General features: G+C 36.0%; 2 protein-coding genes across 3 annotated transcripts in view; one reads left to right on the top strand and one right to left on the bottom strand.

Annotated features, from left to right (window-relative positions):
* The window catches only part of LOC110457455 (protein CBFA2T1-like), a 165,842-nt gene extending 157,527 nt beyond the window's left edge, over nt 1–8,315 (bottom strand). Inside the window, exon 1 of one of the 2 annotated variants that reach the window (XM_021508742.1) lies at nt 7,945–8,315. The gene's annotated coding sequence lies outside the window, so the exon portion shown is untranslated. The remainder of the gene's footprint in view (nt 1–7,944) is intronic. The other variant, XM_021508745.1, reaches the window with a different exon arrangement.
* Nucleotides 8,316–18,657: 10,342 nt separating this feature from the next.
* On the top strand, nt 18,658–21,138 carry LOC110457492 (testis-specific serine/threonine-protein kinase 4-like). The gene is made up of 2 exons (XM_021508799.1): nt 18,658–19,475; nt 20,721–21,138. Exons 1-2 carry the CDS (start codon nt 18,756–18,758, stop codon nt 21,036–21,038), a joined length of 1,038 nt encoding a protein of 345 aa, XP_021364474.1. The 5' UTR covers nt 18,658–18,755; the 3' UTR covers nt 21,039–21,138.
* The last annotated feature ends 783 nt before the right edge of the window (nt 21,139–21,921 follow it).

Here is a 21,921-nt window from a genome sequence, read left to right as displayed (position 1 = left end):
TTATTGCTTTAGAAAATATTTCATTAGCTTCGGCTCATACCAGACATGGCGACTGAGCTCTAAGACAGCACATCGCATAGCTATATATATCCATACACATCAAAAAATTACAGGACAACATGATTGGTTGAAAATCCTCCCATCCGGCCAAGGTCATTTGGGCCTAGAGGACGAGGGTTCAACATGGTGGGTTTTTTTAAAAAGATAATGGCATAGATAAAAGTTATTGCAGGGCAGTCCTAGTGGAAGTTGCATTACATCATTTTTTTGTGCTTGTTCAGAGATTTTTCTGACTATTATGAGAATGGGGCCTGTGGATTTTGAGAATTGGGGAAAATGTGCCGTCCATGGAAAACCATATTGGGTATTTCAGGAACAATTCCAAATACTGATTTCTTTTAACAAAGTATCACCTAAACAACTACAATATCCTTATTTAATTAATTTGCTATTACTGAGTATTAGGTACAGTTTTGTTCAGCTCTAAAAGTCATTGCAACTTTTATCAATTTTATGAGGGCTAAGTCAATTTTTACGGACAAAACAGACCTGTAGGGCCAATGTCCCGAGCCCACAATGCGTTTAGTATTAAGGATCCCTGTCCCACTACACTGTGTTTTTTCCTATATGTGGTAACCTCTCCTAATTTCTGTTTTGATATCACTATATAACAGTTGACCAGGACGCCTCCATTGATCAGGTAGCTCAATCAGTAAGATTGCTAGTACACGTATATCAATCGAAAGTCCAGGGTTCAAATCTCTGTCTAATAAAAATGAGTAAAATTTGAGTGAAAGAGATATCTACATTATGTATCCTATGTTGAGGGCAATCCTTGTTCGGGGATTGAGCCCTGGGCGCTTCAACCCTGGCAACCCCTATCCCAACTATTGCTGAAGAATTGAAAAAAACAAAACTTCTGTCTAGCCTTGCTGACCTTTAACAAACACGACACTGTTGTTAATTGAATTGTTTATTTCATCTTTATTATTTCTCATAAAAGTCCAACGAAGTATGGGTGTCTTTTTGGAAATGATTAAACAAAGCTAGATAAATGCCTTAAAAAACAGTTTCCAATACGTGTTCACAGTTTTTGGCAGTGGTATAGGAATCCTTAACTTGTTAATGGTTTGGAAATGCTTTAATAGGTTAGATAACTAAATTTTGAAATTCAAGGGCTAAGCCAGCAGTGAAGACCATTTCCATACACACCTTTGACATCAGCACAGACAGAAACACTGAACCCTATTGTGTGTTTTGATATCATAAATGGCCTATTTAGCTAGAACTATCCACTTTATGGTGATTTACAATACATAGACATCCAAATTCATACACTCTATTAATGTTTATATACCCAGACGATATGATGGTCCTAAGCCACTTGGCTGGAACCTCCACAAGAGTGTGTGCCTGTGTTGTGCTAGAGATATATTGATGTACTGTTTAGGGTGGAACAATGCTTCCAACTGCATCATTTTCCTATAGCGCCATGAACCTCATTTAAATATTACACTAAACACTCTGTAGCATCCACCATCAGGGGTTTTGCCAGCTTTTTTGAGAAAGAGCCCCTGAGCAGGAATTCGGAAAATGTCATGAACGTTTGGAAAAATTGGGAAATATCATCAGTGTCCCCACATGTACCGGTTTGGGAAAATATCATTAGTTTTGGAGAGAGAAAAAACTGCAAAGTGATTAGCAAAAGGTTTTCCTCTAGCTGAAACAACTTCAGTAAAATGTATAGCAATAAATAAACACATCAATTTCAGTGTTTTTGTTTAATCAATTTCAAATTTTCGTTATTTATCCTTTGATACTCCTTCTGGCTGCAGAGTTACAGGAATTGTATGACAAGGAACAAAACATTTTCCCTTAAAATCCCATGCTACTAGAACTTCAGGACATTGAACCCCGGCCATGTGCATCTTCATCCCTGCATTAAAGACTCAGGAAAAATCTGTTCATATTCGTCCATTTGATGCTTTGGAAAGTGATGTCTTCTTGAAACATGGCAATGTCTTCTTGAAACATGGCATTTGTTACAAAAAAATGAATTATGATTTACGGGAGTTTTACCGAGACACTGCCATTCAAACGCTTGTAATTGTGCTCTTGCCCCAATGCAACCTACGAGAAAAATAGCAGCTGCCATTTTTCCTTTGCAGTGAATCACTGGTCAATTATCAGATTGCTATCTACCATCTTCTGTGAGATATGAAAGAGATATTTATCAATAGGTGAAGATATTCCTTTTATCAAATTGATAGAATCTCATATAAAAGCTAATATAGTACGTTTCACTTAAAATCATGTCGTTTTGCTTTCCTTTTCCTTAAATATTACCGTTTGTTTTCTAGAGAAATGTGTTTTTCCATTGGTTCTTTCGGCTTAACCTCACTACTTGCACTTCAAATTAGGAAGTCACTTGGGATTTTGACAGCTGAGAAATGTCAGAAAATCACATCACCACTTAATTTCAAATTTCCCTTAATATCTCTTTCTTTCTCCAGAGAAATCAGAATGTACTGTACTGGTGTTATTCATAGCTCTGTCAGGTATCATTCTGAGTAAGATTTTCCAACTTTTATTTCGGTAACCTGTGCTCATCTTTGACCCCTGGCTCTTTTTATTGTGAACTTTAAGTTTTAAAAGGCCAGCATGAATACTTGATGTTCTTAACCCTTTCACCACTGAAGACCATAATGAACTCATCCAGATCAATGCATGGGAGAGTCTACTAAAGTTGCATAGGGGTGAAAGGGTTAAACAGAAATATATACAATACAGCAATTCCAAACTCTAATGCCCCTAAATTGTTGAGTCAAAGGGCCTGCACAACACTCGATGCTCTTGGACAGATATGTACACTATACAGTGATGCCTCATTATAAAGCCCCATTGTGGAGTCAAAGGGCTTGAACACTCAATGCTCTTGGGCAGAATTTTACCCTACACACTAATACCTCATTATGATAGTTAAATAATATCCCTCGTTCAAAGTCCTGGAACTTGATGCTCTTGGACAGCAATTACAATACAGTAATACCTTGATATAATGCCCCTTAAGCTTGTTGAGTCAAAGATCATCAACGCTTGCTGCTCTTGGACAGAATTTTACCCTATCCAGTAATACCTAATTATAATGCTGCTTGCTCAAAAGTCCCTGAACACTTGTTAGAAATAAACTTTATTCTTTTACGACATTTGCGAAACAAGCTATTACAAATTATTATTGTTAATCATTCTTGTTGGCCCGGGTGTTATCACGCAGGGGGTCTTAATGTGGGAGGAAACTGGAGTAACCGGAGAAAACCAACGTGGTCGGACAAGTGGCCCCGTACCCACGTCTGATCAGGGAACGGAACCCCAGCTCACTCACTCACTCACTCACTCGGCCGGCCTTGGTGAAAGTGAATTATCTAGTGCTCCACCCAACCACCCACAAACACTTGTTGATCTTGAACAGAAATATACATTATACAGTCATACCTCATTATAATGCCCACTTGTTCTACTTGCCACTTCACTTACTGCCGACATATTTCATGTTTCAAGGTTTCCTTTTCCCTTCTTTTCTCTCACAATGACATTATGAATCTCCCTCCCTATATCACCAACCCCTTTATAATGCCAAAATTTCACTAGACAAATGGTGGCAGTATAACAAGGTTTTACAGTAACTTAACATTAATTTGTGAACACTTATATACAGAAATGTACACTTTTAATGTTCTAAAATACAGACTACACGTACAATGGGTTGTTTTTATTAATGCTTAACCAATTCAACAAAAACGGAAAATAAACAGTCAGTTCTAATACTGGTTATGTCTTGTGATATTCCGCAGACTTGCATTCTACATGGCACGCTGGCATGCAGATTTGAGTAAACGGCAACTTAAATGATGTTGTCGAAGACGCTGTAGGGTTGGCAAGCCCTTATCGTGTAACCATAGAAGTAAATATAATAACGTGGAGCCTATTTGATAAAGCTGAGGGTGATCACATGTCCGTGGTACATTTCCGCGTAAGCCCACATCTATCCGCCACTGATTTGTCGTCGGAGGTAAGAGGTAATGACGTTAGGGACAACCTGACATCTTTTCTCTGCCCAACAGGACTATCACGTGTCCTTTGATCGGCTATTGACGACCACAACAATGTGGAGATCTCAAACTCGGCTGTATCAAATATTGCTGTACTTAAAAATTAATGTGAAGTCTGAACTGGTGACATTTTCAAAATTATTAAACTGGGGAAAAGAATTGGTGGGTCTTGGGATTAAAATTGAATTTCCTCAGAGAATATACACCATAAATTCATATTCTACAAACATTTAATAAAAAAAAAAAAAAAAAAAAAAAAAAAAAATTTTAAACNCATCTTCAATCCACTAGAGTAGACTTATCTTTTAAGATGTCATGAAGCTTCGACTTGAATATTCAATGAAATTTACAATAAACTTAAGGGTACAGGCTACTTTACATAAGTAGCACCCGTTGATTATGGAAGATTTTTTCCATTGAATAGTTTTTTCATCAGTAAAACAAATAGATTTTTTTTAATCTAAAATGCAAATTATCTGTCACATCAAATATTTACAATGTTTCTGTGTAGAACTCTTTTGGATTGGAGACTAAATTAACCCATTCACCCCGAAAGTCGCATTTGAACCTAACCAAATCAAAGACTGGGCAAGTCCAGTTTAAAATTGTTGGGGTGAATATGATAATGTCCAAGATATAAGATATTTATTTATCACCTTAAGTTATTTTTGAAATTAAGATAAGATATATAACCTTAACTTATTTCTGAAAGATTCACACAAACAAATATGATGTATAAATATATAGGACAAAAAGAGTGCTGTGAAATACATGTACATTAACTTGGCAATCTTTCCAAATTTTAATGTGGAATTTACTGGGTGGCAATTATCTAAAATTGTATTAAAACTTGTATGGACTTCTTTTTCACAAAACAACAGTGTCAGATGCTTTATTTTAATTAAGCTGCTTCTATGCAATGAACTTAATGAATTATGAGAAAGAAAAATAAAGGAATAATGTAATTAAACAGATTTCAAAAATGACTAATTACAGAAATCTCCTTCCAAAATAAGGAAACTAGTTCAGAACATTTCCAAATACAAAGGGAAGCAACTCTTACAAAACAAATTTCAATACACACGCATGTATTCCTTTATGGAGCTGCTGCCTTATTATTTAGAAATTATGTCAATTCTTTTCATTTCAACTGGGATAGAAGATTTTCCTCATTTTCTGTGAAGTTTTTTCTTAAATTCGTCACACAGTGATTGACCCCTTAGTTGAGAAATGAAAACAAAATAAACAGGCCAGGCTTACAGATATAGATAGTATACCCAGGGATTTTCCTACAATAGAATATTCGGCCCTTTTCCCTTTGGAATACCTTGCTAAAATTCCAAATTTGCCATTGAAAAATTCCCAATCAGATAGCCATTTTTGCAAGATTTAAATACGATCAGTGTGGAGAGGGAAGATGTAAAAACATTCATGTCCGTAAGAAAAGTAAAAATATATTTTAATCCCTTGAAAGTTAAATTTCAAAAGTATACATCAGAATGTTATCAAGTTATTTCCGTAGCATTAATGTTGTAAAACTTCGCTATTTTTGTCTCGCCTGCGTGATTAAAGTTGGAGTATAAAAAACAAATTTACAACACTATTACTCGAGAAAGTGATACCAACCATCAAAGAAGCAATCTTTGTAACTAATTCAGTATCTTTTATTTAACAAAAGAATCTTGGTAAAGAACTGCAGTTTATCTGTCCAAAACGTCGGCAGTGTGATAAACATGCTGTCGGCCATGTTTGTTTTCTAATAAGGGAACCAACATCCGGGCACAGAATCCGGAAATGATCAATTTATTTGTCTGTTCAATTTCATTTATTACTGTATTTTCTTTTTTTTTACATTGAAATAGGTTTAGGTAAATAAATGACATTAAAATTAAAATCAAAGTTTTCCTTTTAAAAGAAATGGACAAATATTACAACTACCATATATATTTGATATAGTATAATAAAATAGTAAAAATACATTCTGGCTATCAGAATTTTTTACAAGCCTATACTAGATGTACTAGAGTTTAACTGTACACTAGACCTAAGCCTATACTACATGTACTAGAGTTTACCTGTAGACCTAAGCTTATGCATTGAAAAATAAATAAGAAATTCCACTATCAAAGAGTGCAATTTATCATGATAAGAAGTAAAATTTATTAACAGAAACTGGAAAATGTATGAAATTTTATTTCCCCTCATTTTCCCCCAATTTCAAATTTTACCGCATAAAACTTCCCATATCATTGGACCCTGGAACCGGGAAAAAATTGGTAGGAAAATCCCTGATACCACCCCTTAAAACACATTGTAAAATCACCTTATATGACAGACTGTCTAACATGATTGATCATAGGTATATTGATCACTTGACATTATAATTCATCAGCATGTATAACCTTTAAAGATTAGTTGTATATTGAACACCTGTTATGATTGATCACTACATTGATCTGTGTATTTAACACTTGTCGATCACATTTACTGAACACCTATCATGATTGATCACCTATATATTGATCACCTATATATTGATCACCTGTATTGATATTGATGGTGTGTTTAGTGTTTAATACGTCCTATTGACAGCTCTGGTCATTTAAGGACGTGCCAGGTTTTGGTGTTGGAGGAAAGCAGAGTTCCCGGAGAAAAACCACCGCCCAGCAGCCAGTACCTGGAAACTCCCCACCTATGTCATATATAGTTGTAGGTCTCGAACCCACAACTAAGTGGTGGAGGGCTAGTGGTAGCAGAATGTCAAGACACCTTAACCCTTTCACCACTGTAGACTATAATAGACTCATCCAGATCAATGTATGGCAGAATCTACTAAAGTTACCTTGGGGTGAAAGGGTTAACCACGCAGCACCTGTATTGATCACCTAAATTGGTCACATGACTTAACTAAGGTAGAAAAAGCACTTCCCTTCATCATAATACATAACATGTTGAACAGAAGAAAAATACGCTCATATCATTCAATGATGGTGTATCTATTTTCTTGATGTCTCTGTTCCATGACCTTGACCTTGGAGATATGACCTTTTTCAAAGGTGTGACACATCATTATCATACTAGCCAACTGTATGAAACGTACTTCCATGGGGGATATAACACATGCTCAGGACTAAAAGCGTAAATAAATGTGTGTTATAATGTACACCCTAGAGAAAAAATAACCCTTGAAATGGCATCTTTTTGAGTTGTTCCTTCACATGAAATCATCAGATCTTTGAAAATAGGAATAGTTCAGCAAATTCACTGGTTGAAAAATAGGGTGAGTTGGCAAGTAGGCATTATTTTGGACATGCACCACTGTCAACAATGCTGTTCAGTATGATGAGGATTCACCCAGAGTATTCAGGGCTTTGACTGTGCAGACATCCATTGTAGTAGTTGTCAATGCTCTATAACCTTGACCCAAGAAACATGATTTTGGGCCAATAAAGCGACACATCCTGACTCAGATGAAAGAATACTCTGAAGCGTGAGAAAAATCCATCAAATCAGTAGAGTAATATGGTTGAGGACACAGCATGGAGGACAGACAGACAGACAGACAAAACCATAATAAACGTGCGTCCCAAATAAGAATTTGTGTATCAATAATTATGTGTTAATAGATGTATCGGTATTTTTGTACACTTTTATATATATACGATCTGTGAAGGAAATAATTACAATGTAAAAGCAAAGATATACATATTAATAATTTTGAACAAACTCACAAAATATGTTTTACCATGTGTCATATTAGTCAAGGATAATTGGTATTCAACTATGAAACATGTAAATATTTTGAAGGAAAAGGTAGCTATAACTGAAGTCTTACCTTGAAATCTCTGCAAGAAAATTGCTGTTGCCCCAGAGTGATTGAAATCAAATCAGTTTCGATGTCAATAGCAGTATATATATCAAATCATGAAATTTCAGCAAGAAAACTGTTGCTGCACCCGTGTGATTTATAGATCAATTCAAATTTGATTTTCATTAATAGCGCACTCAGTAAATTTTATCAGCCTTCTTCGTAATCCACACACACTGTTATGGGGCCCCGAGATGAACAGAAAACAGGGAAAAGATTATCCCTTAATCGACACTATAAACAAGTTGTAGGTATCCTTACAGAATCCCTTTAGGGGACAGCGCTAATCTGTCAGAATGTGTGTCCTTTCATACAGGGAATTACACATGTAGGTAATATACAGTTAATACAGACAACGCTACTCAATGAATCACGCTCCCTAAATCAACAAGACTGGCGGACTAATCATGTAATAGCTCGATCAAGGAGGCGATATAATGAGATTGTATTGTGCCGAGTTCAAGCTGTACAAATCTGGAGAGGTTTTACGGGAACAGTATTGTAGTGCTCTCAATACGCCGCCCAACTCAATTACTGGCTATCAAAATAAAAGAAAGTCCTTCGGATTATTTAAGTAAACACCTCCATTCAGATTTATCCAATAATACCTGTTCTCGTCCTCCCCCCCAGGGGGGATTGGTATTTAAACCTTTCTTTGCGTCCTGCTACCTGCCACATCTCGAGTGATGGTATAACACGGAGCAGTGACCCTCCTTGCCCTCCCCCTCCCATCTGTAAATGAACATGTTAGGTGTGAAATGCTCAGAACTTAGAGGATACAAACAAAGCTAAACCGGTCTTAACCTCTGAGTAAACAAAGCCGATTTTTACCTTGACACTGGATATCTTCATAACACTTTCTTAATGTGGTAAGATATAGTAGCAATATAGCACCACAGAATTAGATTGCTAATACAAAATATATTGGAAAATGTAAAAAGATTTCTAAAGATTCCTGTCATTGTCATATTAAAAGATAAATAACTCTAAGGTTAAATGATGTATTAAATTCCGTACTTCAACATGTTCATTTTTAAATAAAAGATGTCTTCACAACACAAAATTACACTTGAAAATGTTTTGAAACTGTAAGTATAAAAAATCTTAAACTACGCACAAAGATCCACATATTATGACATACATTTCTTTTTTAAAAAGCACATAAATGTCTATTATATTGGTAGTGAAATCAGTAATACTGGTTCTTTGTTATTTTGTTGTAAAAGGGCCTAGAGGATTAGAGCCTTTTAACTTAATTAATGGAATACAAAGTTAATTTCATGAACATAAAAAAATCACCGCTGAATACACATTTGAACTCTTCCAATTCAAAGGTTGGAAAGGTTCATCATAAAATTTCAGGGGTGAATTTTTATTTTCATGAAATCAACTTTGTATTCAATTCATTTCAAATATGATTATCACCATATTTTAAGCACAACACCATAACACTTATATGATTTATTAATTTCTTAAACAACTGGTTATCTAAGTAAAATACTGATATATACATGTAAACTTACCTGCCAGTGTTGTCTCACCCTTTTGATATTACATGTACTGTTTTATATTTCTAATTATCTGTTCATCCGTATTATTGTAATTCTAATGGTTTACCAATAAAACATTTTTAATTGAAATTTTTTCATTTATCATCAAGTATGATATGACAATATGTTTCTAAATTGCACCATATGAAAAATGTAAATATATATATATATATACATATCCCCTTTTACTTATGAAATCTTTTTTTATACTATTTTTCTTTTAAAGAAGATGTAAAAATTATATGTGTGGAAATCGTTTTAATTTCTGAGCTCAAATTATTCTTATGCCTTTCAGCTAGTATGAGCGAGTACAATTTACTATGTCAATATTTATAGACCTTCCTCAATTTGTACATAGTTTAGGCCACCTGTCTGTCAAAACAGGTTGTACTCAAATCTTGTTAAGAAAACAGATTAGTATCTACCTTTCAAGCACTAGACACCTGGTCATCTCATGATCAGTTGGAAGCTGGTTGTAGGTATATCATTTTATAGATTTAAATGACTAACAATACAAGCAGATTATTTTGTGATCTAAAGTCCGACTTTGAGGAGTTTTAATGGGTGGGGTTTTGGCTCTTTGCTGAATCACCAGCTCATCCAGTGATTTACTGGCATTGAAAGAATGCACATTAACATCAGGATTCTGAAAATATGGATATTTGAAAAGTTCTTTTCAATTGGTCCCTCAGCATTTCTCTCTTTATATTTGCCGTCAATTTTCATCTTTAATCAGTCATGCAAGAACCAAATTAGCGACATTTTCACCTATACTATCTATATAGGAAGTTTAATAGGATTAGATGTTTGGTATAATATTTGATAATAAACATCATACTTTCCATCTAGAAGGGAGGCTCCCTATTTTTTACCCTTAATCTTAAGCAGTGAATTCCTTAAACTATTCCTATATTTCAAGATCTAACAATTTCATCTGAAATAACTACTCAAAATATGCCATTTTAAAGTGTTATTTTTTTCCAAGGGGTATATATTATACAAGCATTTTATCTATGTTTTTTATTTTTAAGCACACTAGGAATCGACCTTTTGGAATTTTCAAAAGGTTTGCAAGTGTGAGGCATTTTACACAGATATGATATATAAAAAACCTTATACAGTATCTCCTAGGTTAAGTAACATTTATGTTTCAACTCAATAATAATAAAAACAATGTTAGCATTAATTAGAACTGTTAAGTTTTGAAATCTGCATAAAAAAAGGAAGAAAGTATTTTTTAGAAATGAACAGGCAGCTAAATCCAGCCATTATATAAATCAATGTATATGACTCAGTCGGAAGAGTCGAAACTATAGTCGGCCGATAAAACCCCACTATCTGGTGACGCCTGAGATGTGTTGTGATTGGAACTCTGCCTATTATATGGAAATACTCAGTGTTACATTAATTTACATGTAATGTATATTAAATTGTCGATCATACACAAAATTTTCAAACCTGTGTAATCTGACAATTAACTAACTTTTAGGTCACAACATATTGGTCAAATTAACCTGTCTAATACAACACCTTGTATGACACAACATATTAGTCAGATTAGACAGGTTGTCGAAACACACAAGTTCTATTGTTAGAAAGGGATTACAGCATTATGTTGAATTAGAATGTCTGAATATTCATGAGTTGGATTAGACACGTTTTACTTTACCTAGGAACATATAAACTGTACTGGTAAGCTTCAGTGGACTGAATGCCACAATACCAGGGTAGACAACTCTTACAACTTACAAACTTATAGATTAACTTCGCTAGCTATTAGGAATTTATCTAGCTTTTTGAATCAACTTCCCTTTTTAAAGAGCAAGATGAAATACATATTTGTCCAGGTATTTTTACAGTTTTAATTTTCTTCTATCACTTATTACTGAAACATTTAGAATTCATCAACAGAAATTAAATAGGCTAATACAATTATAATAGTTTTAAACAAGAATATATTTATGGAAATATTTAGAGAGGAATCAGCCTAACCAGTCTGATCAGTCATAAAACCAGCTTGCGTAATAGCTAGCCTGACTATTTTTTCCGCCAATATGGTTTTCGGTTTTCGCCAGTCTGGTTTAAATATGATATCAATAATTCTATTTGGAAGACTAATTGATTTTACACATGATGTAGATAAAGATATATATAGATATATTTATGACTGAAAGGATTTATAAACAGTCCTCTGCTGTCAGGTCCTTCCAGACATCGAAATATGTTTCTGTAATTGTAGCTCTGAGCTTAATCTTTCCCATGTCCATTGTAGCTATCACTTCAGCTGGTTGTTGGGAATGAGTTCTTAAATCATGGTCTACTTAAGTCTTGGCTGACAACAGTCTCCTTAAGAGATTATTAAGGATATCCTTCACTTCTTGACAAATACGTTACATTTCATATGTCATAGACATACCCCTTCCCCTTAACTCTTTCCGTACCGCAACTCCTGTCCGGATTCCGTACCGGATGTACTTATTAGACTCGCCCCCGCGCATATAACAAAATGGCTGATTATTAATGTACTTTTTAGGCTATGTTTAACTGCTGCAAGAATTAAACAGGTAACCGTGAACAAATATTGTTATTGTTTTATGATCTGGTTCATAGACAAACACTTCTTCATTTTCGCAGCATAATGACTAACTGGCAACTGATTATAACTGCGAAATCAAAATTTGTCTGGCAATAAACAATATGATTCCTCGTATTTAACACAGCTTTGTAATGCAGGTTTCCAATGGGGATTGATTATGGTTACGAATGTGGAGTCGTTGATTTTTTTCTAAATAGTGTTCGTATCGAATTAAGTTGCCGCCATCTTGATTACATTTGAGGCACCAAACGCAAACATCTTGCGGCAAATGTGAAAACAATAAGTCACATAATAAAAAATTGTACTCTGCACAAATAAAATTATTTCTTCCAAACTGATGGGTTCTGACTTTAGCGACAATTAATTGTTTTTTTGCGACAGTCTCGTACGATAACCAGCTAAACATCAGGCAGGTTACATCAAAGTCCCTTGTTGTGTGTACACGACAACGGGGATGAGACGGACCTTTATTTTGTCGTCTGTACACGGCAACGGGGACCAGGATGACATATTGTTGTCGTGTGTACACGACAATGGTACAGAAAGAGTTAAGGACCTCTGTACAACTGCTCAAAACTGTAACTAAGTTTTGGAAACTTGTTTTTTCCCCACATGAATATAGCTTTGATTAATCATTTTTGAAAAGGAAACTTTCCCTTGTGGGCCTTTCATGAGAAATATAACGAAGATAAAATAAACAAAATATAATCAACAACAGTGTTCCGAGTGTAAAAAAACCCACTGCAGGGCTAGACTTGGATATATGACCTGATCTTCAGACTGTTATACTATCTCTCTAACTGATTGAGCTACCTGGTCAACAGTAGTGACCTGGCCCAATTGTTCTACAGTCATATCCGAACGGAGGTTAAGGGGAGGTAGCTGTGTATAGAAAAAAACACAGAACAGTGGGAAAGGGATCAATAAAACTGAGATTTGTTATGCTGCCCTTCTCCTCCCATTTTACTTATTAACCATACACAAACTTTCCAAATGGTCTAAAAAAAAATACATGCAATTACTCACCTTGACTTCATTCCCATGGGTACTGAAATTGTCTAGTTTACCATATCTTCATTAGCTGGACACTGACCTGTTACTCCACCATTATACAGAGGAATTAGCCAACTTCCATCTGGATCTGATGTCCTGAGACAATTAATATACAACACTTATATAGCTCCCTATATCATTTGTAAAATAACTCTAAAGTGCTTTACAACATATGGATAATAGTACTAGTTATAATTGATGACTTTGGCGACACAGGATGGAAAATACAGGTGTAACCCTAGTCCATACCTGAAACCAAGTGCATATGCTTATTGATCAAGAATCACCCGATATTTCTGAAATAAATAAAATAAACAACCCCAAAAACTAAATGTGCCTGTCCTTGGATTCCATTGATCGCCCTCATTTAATAAATATTTTTCTCTCATTTCCGTGTGTGTGAGATAGAGCTGTCCAGGGTAAGAAAGGGGTGTAAGAAATTTCTCTCTTACACCCCATTTCATGTGACGTGACATCACAATGGCTCTTCAATGACTTGACGTCACAAATTTGGAAAACTCTGATGCTGTAATGCAGACAAAGGCGATGTGATGAAACTAAAACCTTTTACAATATATTTACTGAACATGTTAGAAAGAGGTTATTTAATTTTGGGACATGCTTAATCTAATTGAAAACCCTGGGGTGGCATTTCCCTATAACCCAATCTGATGAAAGTCATGTCACATGGCTCCGCCTGAACATCTGAGTGTGCCGCGGTCAGGGTCACGTTCAGGTGACCTTTATATTTATAAATACTCATTAAATTTTGACCAATCAGAGACCCCCTTCAAAAGGGAGCTCGGAGTTGTAACAAACATGGTGGACATTGATGAGAATGATGCAAAAAATCTGAAGTTATTTGAGATTGATCGTCTGAAACCCGAACAGAAAAAGATATTCAAAGCTTTATTAGAGAAGACTGTATGGCGGCGATGCCTACGCAATAATTACCCAATGGGTACGTTTTCCTTGGCGTCGTAGAAACGTCAGTTCCCGCCGCCATATTTGTTTTGGAAAACTAATCTGTTTGATACCCCTCGCTATTTATCTATCAACCATGATATTCCGATTCGCTGGCAAACTTTTGCCAGCGCGCCTCTGATTGGTTCATCTAAAGGTCACTTGGCTGTGACCCTGACCGCGGCACATTCAGATGTTCAGGCGTAGTACGAAGTTAACGAAGCCATGTAACATATGATTTTAATCTGATTGCCTATAACCTACAGCCCTGGGCATGGAAGAGTCTTATATGTATGTAATACACATTCTTTAAGTTCTTTAAAAATACTCAGAAGTGCTGTGAACAATCCACATACCTGCAGACATACTAATACCAGAGACGTATAATACAGAGATTGGCAACTTGCTCTTGGCCTTACCATTGGTCACTGGTATCGCGAGTTACGCTTCACCTGCGCCATATTGGATATACGGTTCGCTGCATTCAATAATCCTGTCCTGTTCAAAACATAATTATGCCATGAGAAAACATCGAAAATCAACGTAATATTAAAACCGTAGCTAGCTGAGATTTCCATGTGGTTTGGGAGTGCTACATTGAATGAAAACTTGAATGATTAAGTTTAGAAAACACAAAACATCGAAAGATCGTGGCTGTGTTTACATATCGGTAATTATTCTGGCTTCAGGAGAACACGAACTCCGTTTTTGTTCTTTAGACAATTTCAAAAATGTTTTCAGAAATTAATTACTTGATAATATATCTAACCAGGAAATTAAAATGAAGTTGTTACAATACTTGCAAAATTTCATAATTTAGCTATGAAAATACAGAATTTTCTGAGTAAAAAAGTTAAAATGGCGGCTTTGATGTGTGAGGGTTATTTCTATCATGACAAATTAGAACACGAACTCCGTTTTTGTTCTTTAGACAATTTCCAAAAGGTTTTCAGAAATTAATTATTTAATAATATTTCTAACAAGGAAATTAAAATGAGGTTGTTACAATACCTGCAAAGTTTGATAATTGAGCTATGAAAATACACTTAAAAATATACAAGTTAAAATGGCGGCTGTGATGTGCGAGGGTTAATTCCTTTCATGACACTGGCACTCCTTTCTCGTTTATCTTTTTATTTCAAAAACGTATTCAGATATAACATTATATTTCTAACCAGCTTCTTTATATGATCCACATATCTAGGATATGTGACATGTTGACACGAACTAACGAATACACGATCGAATTCTCACACAGGTAACTCACTGACCAGACTATCGTCACCAGGATCGATAAGCTGTCAAAAACAAACACTCATAGATCATGCGTGTTTTTGTGAGATCAGCGTGAGTTGCCAATCTCTGTATTATACGTCTCTGCTAATACGTATCAAAAACGAACAAAGGGGTAAAACATGTATATACTGCATACATGGGAGTCATGAAGCCCCTGTTTCATACAAATTCCACCATCCCAAGAGGTACATACATACAAAATTTGGCAATTGAAAAAAGCAGAGCAGCGACTGTTTATAATTTTACAACCAAATATAGACTGCTACCTTCCCAAAACAAAGAACTACTCCCCCCCCCCCCCCAAAAAAAAACAACAAGAGGCCCAATGGGCTATAAATCTCACAAATGTAACCAGAAAAGTGGACCAAAAAAAAGCTACAGGCAAAATGTCAGTGTCTCGACTCAGAGTCATTCAAAAGAACCTGTTGAAATTCACACACATTTGAACCCTGTGACCTTGAAAGTTAAACAAGGACATACAGTTGAACAAAATTTAAAGCCCTTCATACAAGAATGCAACTTGCCAAATATTACCACCCTGTACCATTTGTTTGTTGAGAAGAGAACTTTTAAAGATTTATACACACTTGATAAGGTGTGACCTTGAAAGTGTCAAGGTCATTTAGATGCACAAACTAGATAGCTCTTGATCATCTGAGCATGCTACAGGCCACATATCACCATCCTTTGCATTTTGGTTATTCAGAAGAAGTCGTTTAAAGTTTTTGACATGGTTGATCCCTGTGACCTTGAATATAAATCAAGGCCATTCTTTTGAACAATCTATATGTTACTGGCTTAATGGCATCATTCTAGCCATTTTTTGTTCAGGAGAAGTTGCTAAAAATGTTCAACAATTCGACCCCTGTGACCTTTAATATGGGTGAAGATCGTTCATTTGAACAAAGTTGGTAGTCTTTCATCCCAGTAGCTACTGGCAAAATAACTTGGTAGCCCATAAAATGCTTCTGGCCAAATATCATTACCCGGAACCTTTTGAAAGATTTCAACATATTTGACCTATGCGATTCGATTTTTCAAATACAAGATCAAAACAAAACAAAATGAAAAGCAGCATGAGGACTTAGAGTGATCAAAAAATAAAAACAGAGGTCCGATATTTTGCTTATTAAAAAAACGACGGAAACGAAACTCAGGACAGGCCTATGAAACAGAATGATTCTACATGATTATGGAATTGAAAGCAGCTAAGTCGACGAGCTACTTCTACTTAAATATCTTGGGGAACCACACTTACACACAACTATCAATGTCCATTTCCTGATGGGCAGCGTCCTCTAAATCTGCACGTGCAGTTGTTGCATTTCGTTCAAACTAATTATGGAACGGGAACCGGATCTGGAAATGGAGAAACAGGTACTCATATGCGCGCGCGTCACATCAAAGACGTATAAAATCATACAGATATAACGAAACAAATATGAACAGCATTTGATCAAAACACCTTTTTTTATTATTCCGTTAACGTTGTTATTGCATGGTAATCACAATCATGTTTCGTTTTTAAAAAAAATATCTTTATTAGTCAATGTTTTTTTCACATGGGCTACGTACATGTATACGTATCTGTCGTTACCATACATGTTTTATATAACTATCTAATATATAAAGAGCCAGTTTGGATCAATGATTCTTGATATTTTTCAAGTTGGGTAGGAGGGGGTGGGGGCTGACCATAAAACATTTTCACACATTTTTCGATTTGAAATCGGAGTGGCACTGGGTATTTGCGACGTAGGTAAGAGCACGGACTTGGATAATCTAATTTGAATCCGTGATAAGAGTGATATTAGACATTCATTGTGCAAAATCAACGAAATACATTGCAAGACATTTTGTATGCTAAAAAACCCAAAACAATATAACTACATTTACTTTTGCCCTACAAACCCACATATGTAACAAAGTCAGTTGTGATTTATGACCCCATGAATCTGGGGGATCATTATGACGTCATTACTACTGTGACGTCATAACCATAACGTTGGAGATAGTTGGCCGATACTGGTTTTTGTCTGTTCCATATATTGAAAAACAACTCTTAATTCTGAAAAGAAATTGAAAAAAATTATGTTCATGCCAATTTATTGTAAAAATCAATGGAATGGAAAAAACAAGTATGACACGCGTTTTTCGATATGTCTGCAATACGTTTTAGAACTACATGTATATGGCTAAAACTCTGAACGCAATCTAATGCAGCTTTATACTTAAGTAATGCGGATATGTTACAAATTACGGTGAAGGGTACTGTTGAGCCATAATGAACGGCGCGGCGTGAGCCGTTAACATTCATTTCATGGGGAATCGAACCAGCAACTCCTTGGCCCGTATTCATGAACCCGTTAACATGCTCAAGCATGGATTTTGTACTCAAACCTAATTTCTTGTTTCAATTATAAATTAATAAAAAAAAATCAATGATTTAGAAAAAAAAATGAAAAGATCCTGTTTTTAATGTTTACATTTGACTTTTTTTATTGTTTTACATGATTTTAGTGAGTTTCAAGAAATTTGGTTGGAGCACAGAATCAGTGGTTGAGCATGAGAACGAGTCCATGAATATGGACCCAGAGTCCCCATTCGGACGCTCTACCACTAAGCTAAAGGGACATTCTCTATAGCGCGAAGCTATAAGGCGAACGTAATCCTAATTGCATTCTTTCACACAACTAATACACTAGGATGAAGCGATAAATCAATATAATAATTAGTTTTTTTCCGAGTATCAGTCTTTTCTGGATAGAAGCGCCCCCGTTTACCAATCCTTCGTTTCGTAATTGAAAAAAATAAATATATAACTAAAGTTTACATTGAAAAATTAGTTTCGGAAAATTCGTTTCTCACAGGTGTCCATACTAACAAGTTTAGAGAAACTTCATTCGAGTCAATCCAATCCTCGATATCCAGGGGTTACTTCCACCTATGCTTACATCCTCGATATCCACGGGAAACGCTCACCTACGATGTAGAGACCGTAGGTGAACGTAGGTGAGCGTGACCCATGGATATCAAGAATGAGTCAATCCTGAAAAGAGTATAAAACAAAATTTAAACAAAATGAATCTTTGAATTTTATCGAACTGATTTGCTAAAATAAATCTTACAAAGACGTCAACGAATAAAGCGTTAGTCTGAGTTAGAGACATAGTCCATTGTGACGTCACAAGTGGATTATCCACATGGGTTGCCAATAATTGTGACGTCATCGGTTCAGATCTTTGTTTACCTTGGATGAGGGGGGCCACCGCCGAGACACATTTCGCGATGCCTCCATCCAAAGTTAACCACACGCAATAATGGCGGAACGAGATTCCACATTTGATATACAAGATCAGGACGATAAACAGTCCAGTGTTTTAAACACGTCCACAACCTCGGCTCGAGTCAGCCGAACAAGTCGGCGGTTCCAAGTTTTGGAGTCTCAGGGGTTCATAGTTGGCAAGATTCTCGGCACGGGGTCTTACGCCTGTGTCAGATCAGCGTACGACGTCAATCGAAAACACAAAGTGGCGGTCAAGATAATTTCCAAGAGAAAGGCGCCTGAAGACTACCTGACAAAGTTTCTTCCACGCGAAATAGATGTGATCAAGGTTCTGAAACACCCGTCCCTGGTCGCGTTCTACCAGGTCATCGAGACGACCACACGATACTTTCTAATCATGGAATTAGGTTGTGTTGATCTTTTGGACACGATACGCGAGGAGAAGAGCATTGAAGAGGATGTTGCAGGGGTATGGTTCTATCAACTCCAAGACGGCATGCTGTATATGCATAACAAAGGCATTGTCCATAGAGACATCAAATGCGAAAACCTTCTCTTGGACTTCAAAAAAGACCTAAAGGTCACCGATTTCGGATTTGCTAAGAAGATGATAAAGAGCAAGTCTGGAGAAGTGAAACTTAGTGAGACTTACTGCGGAAGCTACGCATATGCTCCTCCCGAAATTCTCAAGGGACAGGCGTACGACCCCTTCTTGGCTGATGTGTGGAGCATCGGGGTCGTTCTATTTACAATGGTAAGTAAACCAATGTGCTTATTCTTTTCAAGAACATAATGACGTTCCCAAAGGTATCCCTTGTAACGTTTTATTTTTTATCTTATTTCATGTACGAAACTTTTGGGATCTAGCAGCGTACACATACAGATACAGAAAAATACATTGCAAAACATTTGCCAATATGAGGAAGTCAATAGTTCTGTCCCAAGGCCTGGACATACTAAAGTCCTTAAAACTGGTAGTTGTCCCTCCCTGTCAAATGTTCAGCATTTAGGTTAAGCGTAAAAACTTGTTTACCCGCTGTAATTATAATATCACCGGGTTGAATACTGTGCTGTGTGCCTTCAGCATGGTATTTCAGTGAGAGAGCACTATAAAATCGGCATTAGATGGAAGCTATCTGGAGTAATGAAATACACTAACATACAGACTCAAAGCACACAAGTATCCCTTACGTTAAACAGTAAGAAGCCAAACTTAACAAACATATATATATAAGTATTGAATGTCTACTCAAAACGCCTCCAATCGCAACCGATGTGGAGTAGATTGCATTTAGAAGCACACCAAGAAGTAATTCAACGTTTACAAAGGTGTCAACTTCAATGATGAATGTTTAGTTGACGCCAAAGGGATGGACCCGGGAGAATGACAAAAATACACGGCGATACTTGCAAAAGAATCACTATGATCCCTGGAAAACTCCGGACGAGTTCCTTCCTGGAGAGGGAGTAGGTCACCATTGCACAAAATACAAGTCGCTTCCTCCGACTCAGTTAGGGAACATTTTTCTTGACCTAACCAGAGTTCCCGGGTTCGACTCCTCCCGGGGGAATTTTAAATAAAAACCCATTTTAAATTTAAATAATGCGTTTTTATTATCGATTTGTCTGAGATTTCTGGTATACTCATTGATTTGATTTCAACGAAGTATGAATTGTAATATTTGTTTAGATTTTACCCCGCAATCTCAAAAACTGGAGTATGCATTTAACCTTGGAAAGACTAGTCGTATTTATTTTACCGAGATACCGGACTTATAACGCTGTTCCAGTTTTCTGAATGATGAATATTAAATTGTTCGTGGATATCTTGAATTTTGGCTGTTAAAACTTGTAAAACAAATAGGGGATTTTTCTTCAATAAAATAATGTTAACAATTTCTAGTTAAACGTGCAGACTTGGATTAAAAAAATGTCTTTTTATTATAATTTAAACTCTCCAATTAAAGTTTCTTTAAATTATTTATTTTTCTGTTCACAGCTATATGGCCGTCTCCCCTACGATGACTCAAATCACAAGAAACTGCTGAAGCAAGTTCAGAGTCGGGTTTCATTTCCGTCGAAACCGGAAGTGAGTGAACCTTGTCGAATTTTAATTTTGAAAATGCTCACAAAATCCCAAGATCGGATTCCATTGGGAAACGTTCGATTTGACCCCTGGTACAGGAAGTACAAGCCAAATGCAGCTGAATCAACGGAATTTATACATCCATGTGGTTCTGTGGCCCTATGCAAGACCGAAGCATTGGATATAGCGTCGCCATTAGCAACCATAGATTCTATAATTCCAACGGAATAGTTGTTCCACTTTACATTCAACAGAAATTCTAGAAGCATGGACAGTTCCATGTACTTTGTAGATGATCTTTAAATAAAATTTACTTTTTCAACAACATTAAGTGGTTGTCTGGCTTATCATTGTGAATTGGCGTAATGAATTTAATGTACTTCCGGTATATTATTACCATGGAAACTTTAGATTTTGAAAATAATGCGAGATCACGCATCGATCTATATTTACAATCTCACGTGGGTGTAGAGGAAAATTAAACCTTTACATATCGTTTAATGTATTGCGTCAAAGTTGGACCACAGGGACATGATAATTTGTTACAGCTATATTTGGACCTAAACTAATATATGTTCAGGTCCAAATATAGTTGTAACAAATTCTCCGGTCCCTGTGAGTTGGAACACACTGTTTGTATGGTGTGACACACAATTTAACTGCATTTTAAAATTCTCAACAAAAGACAAAAAAGCATGCATTGCATTTGTACTATATATCAGTTTCCAGCAAATAAGAATGAGAAAAGGAATGATAGGAGTTGGAAAGATCCGGGAAAAACAGTTATAGACAGCTAATGCACTATACAACATGCCCAGCTATTTTGACACGTCGTTCGGGGAAAGTGCCTGCAACTATATAATAGGTACTGTCCCTACTGCTTCACCTTATACGATATAGCGAATTTGTGCTGCTTTTTATCTTTGTCCATTCAAGAAACTCAAAATCTGCTGCAATAGAAGGAATTCTCCATTTTTTACAGTTTCAACCACTTTTCTACTTTCTTGTTTACTTTGTCTTTCTTTGTAAACTTACTATCTAGGCCGTTACAACCACCATGTAGCCCTGCGTAACAATATTGTGTTGACCACCGCGTGGTCCTTGTATGAACTTC

This window comes from Mizuhopecten yessoensis, unplaced genomic scaffold (assembly GCF_002113885.1).
Source record: "Mizuhopecten yessoensis strain PY_sf001 unplaced genomic scaffold, ASM211388v2 scaffold9157, whole genome shotgun sequence".
NCBI classification, from domain to species: Eukaryota; Metazoa; Mollusca; class Bivalvia; order Pectinida; family Pectinidae; genus Mizuhopecten; species Mizuhopecten yessoensis.
Note: the sequence above shows the minus strand (reverse complement) of the source record. Positions and strands in the feature narration are given on the sequence as shown.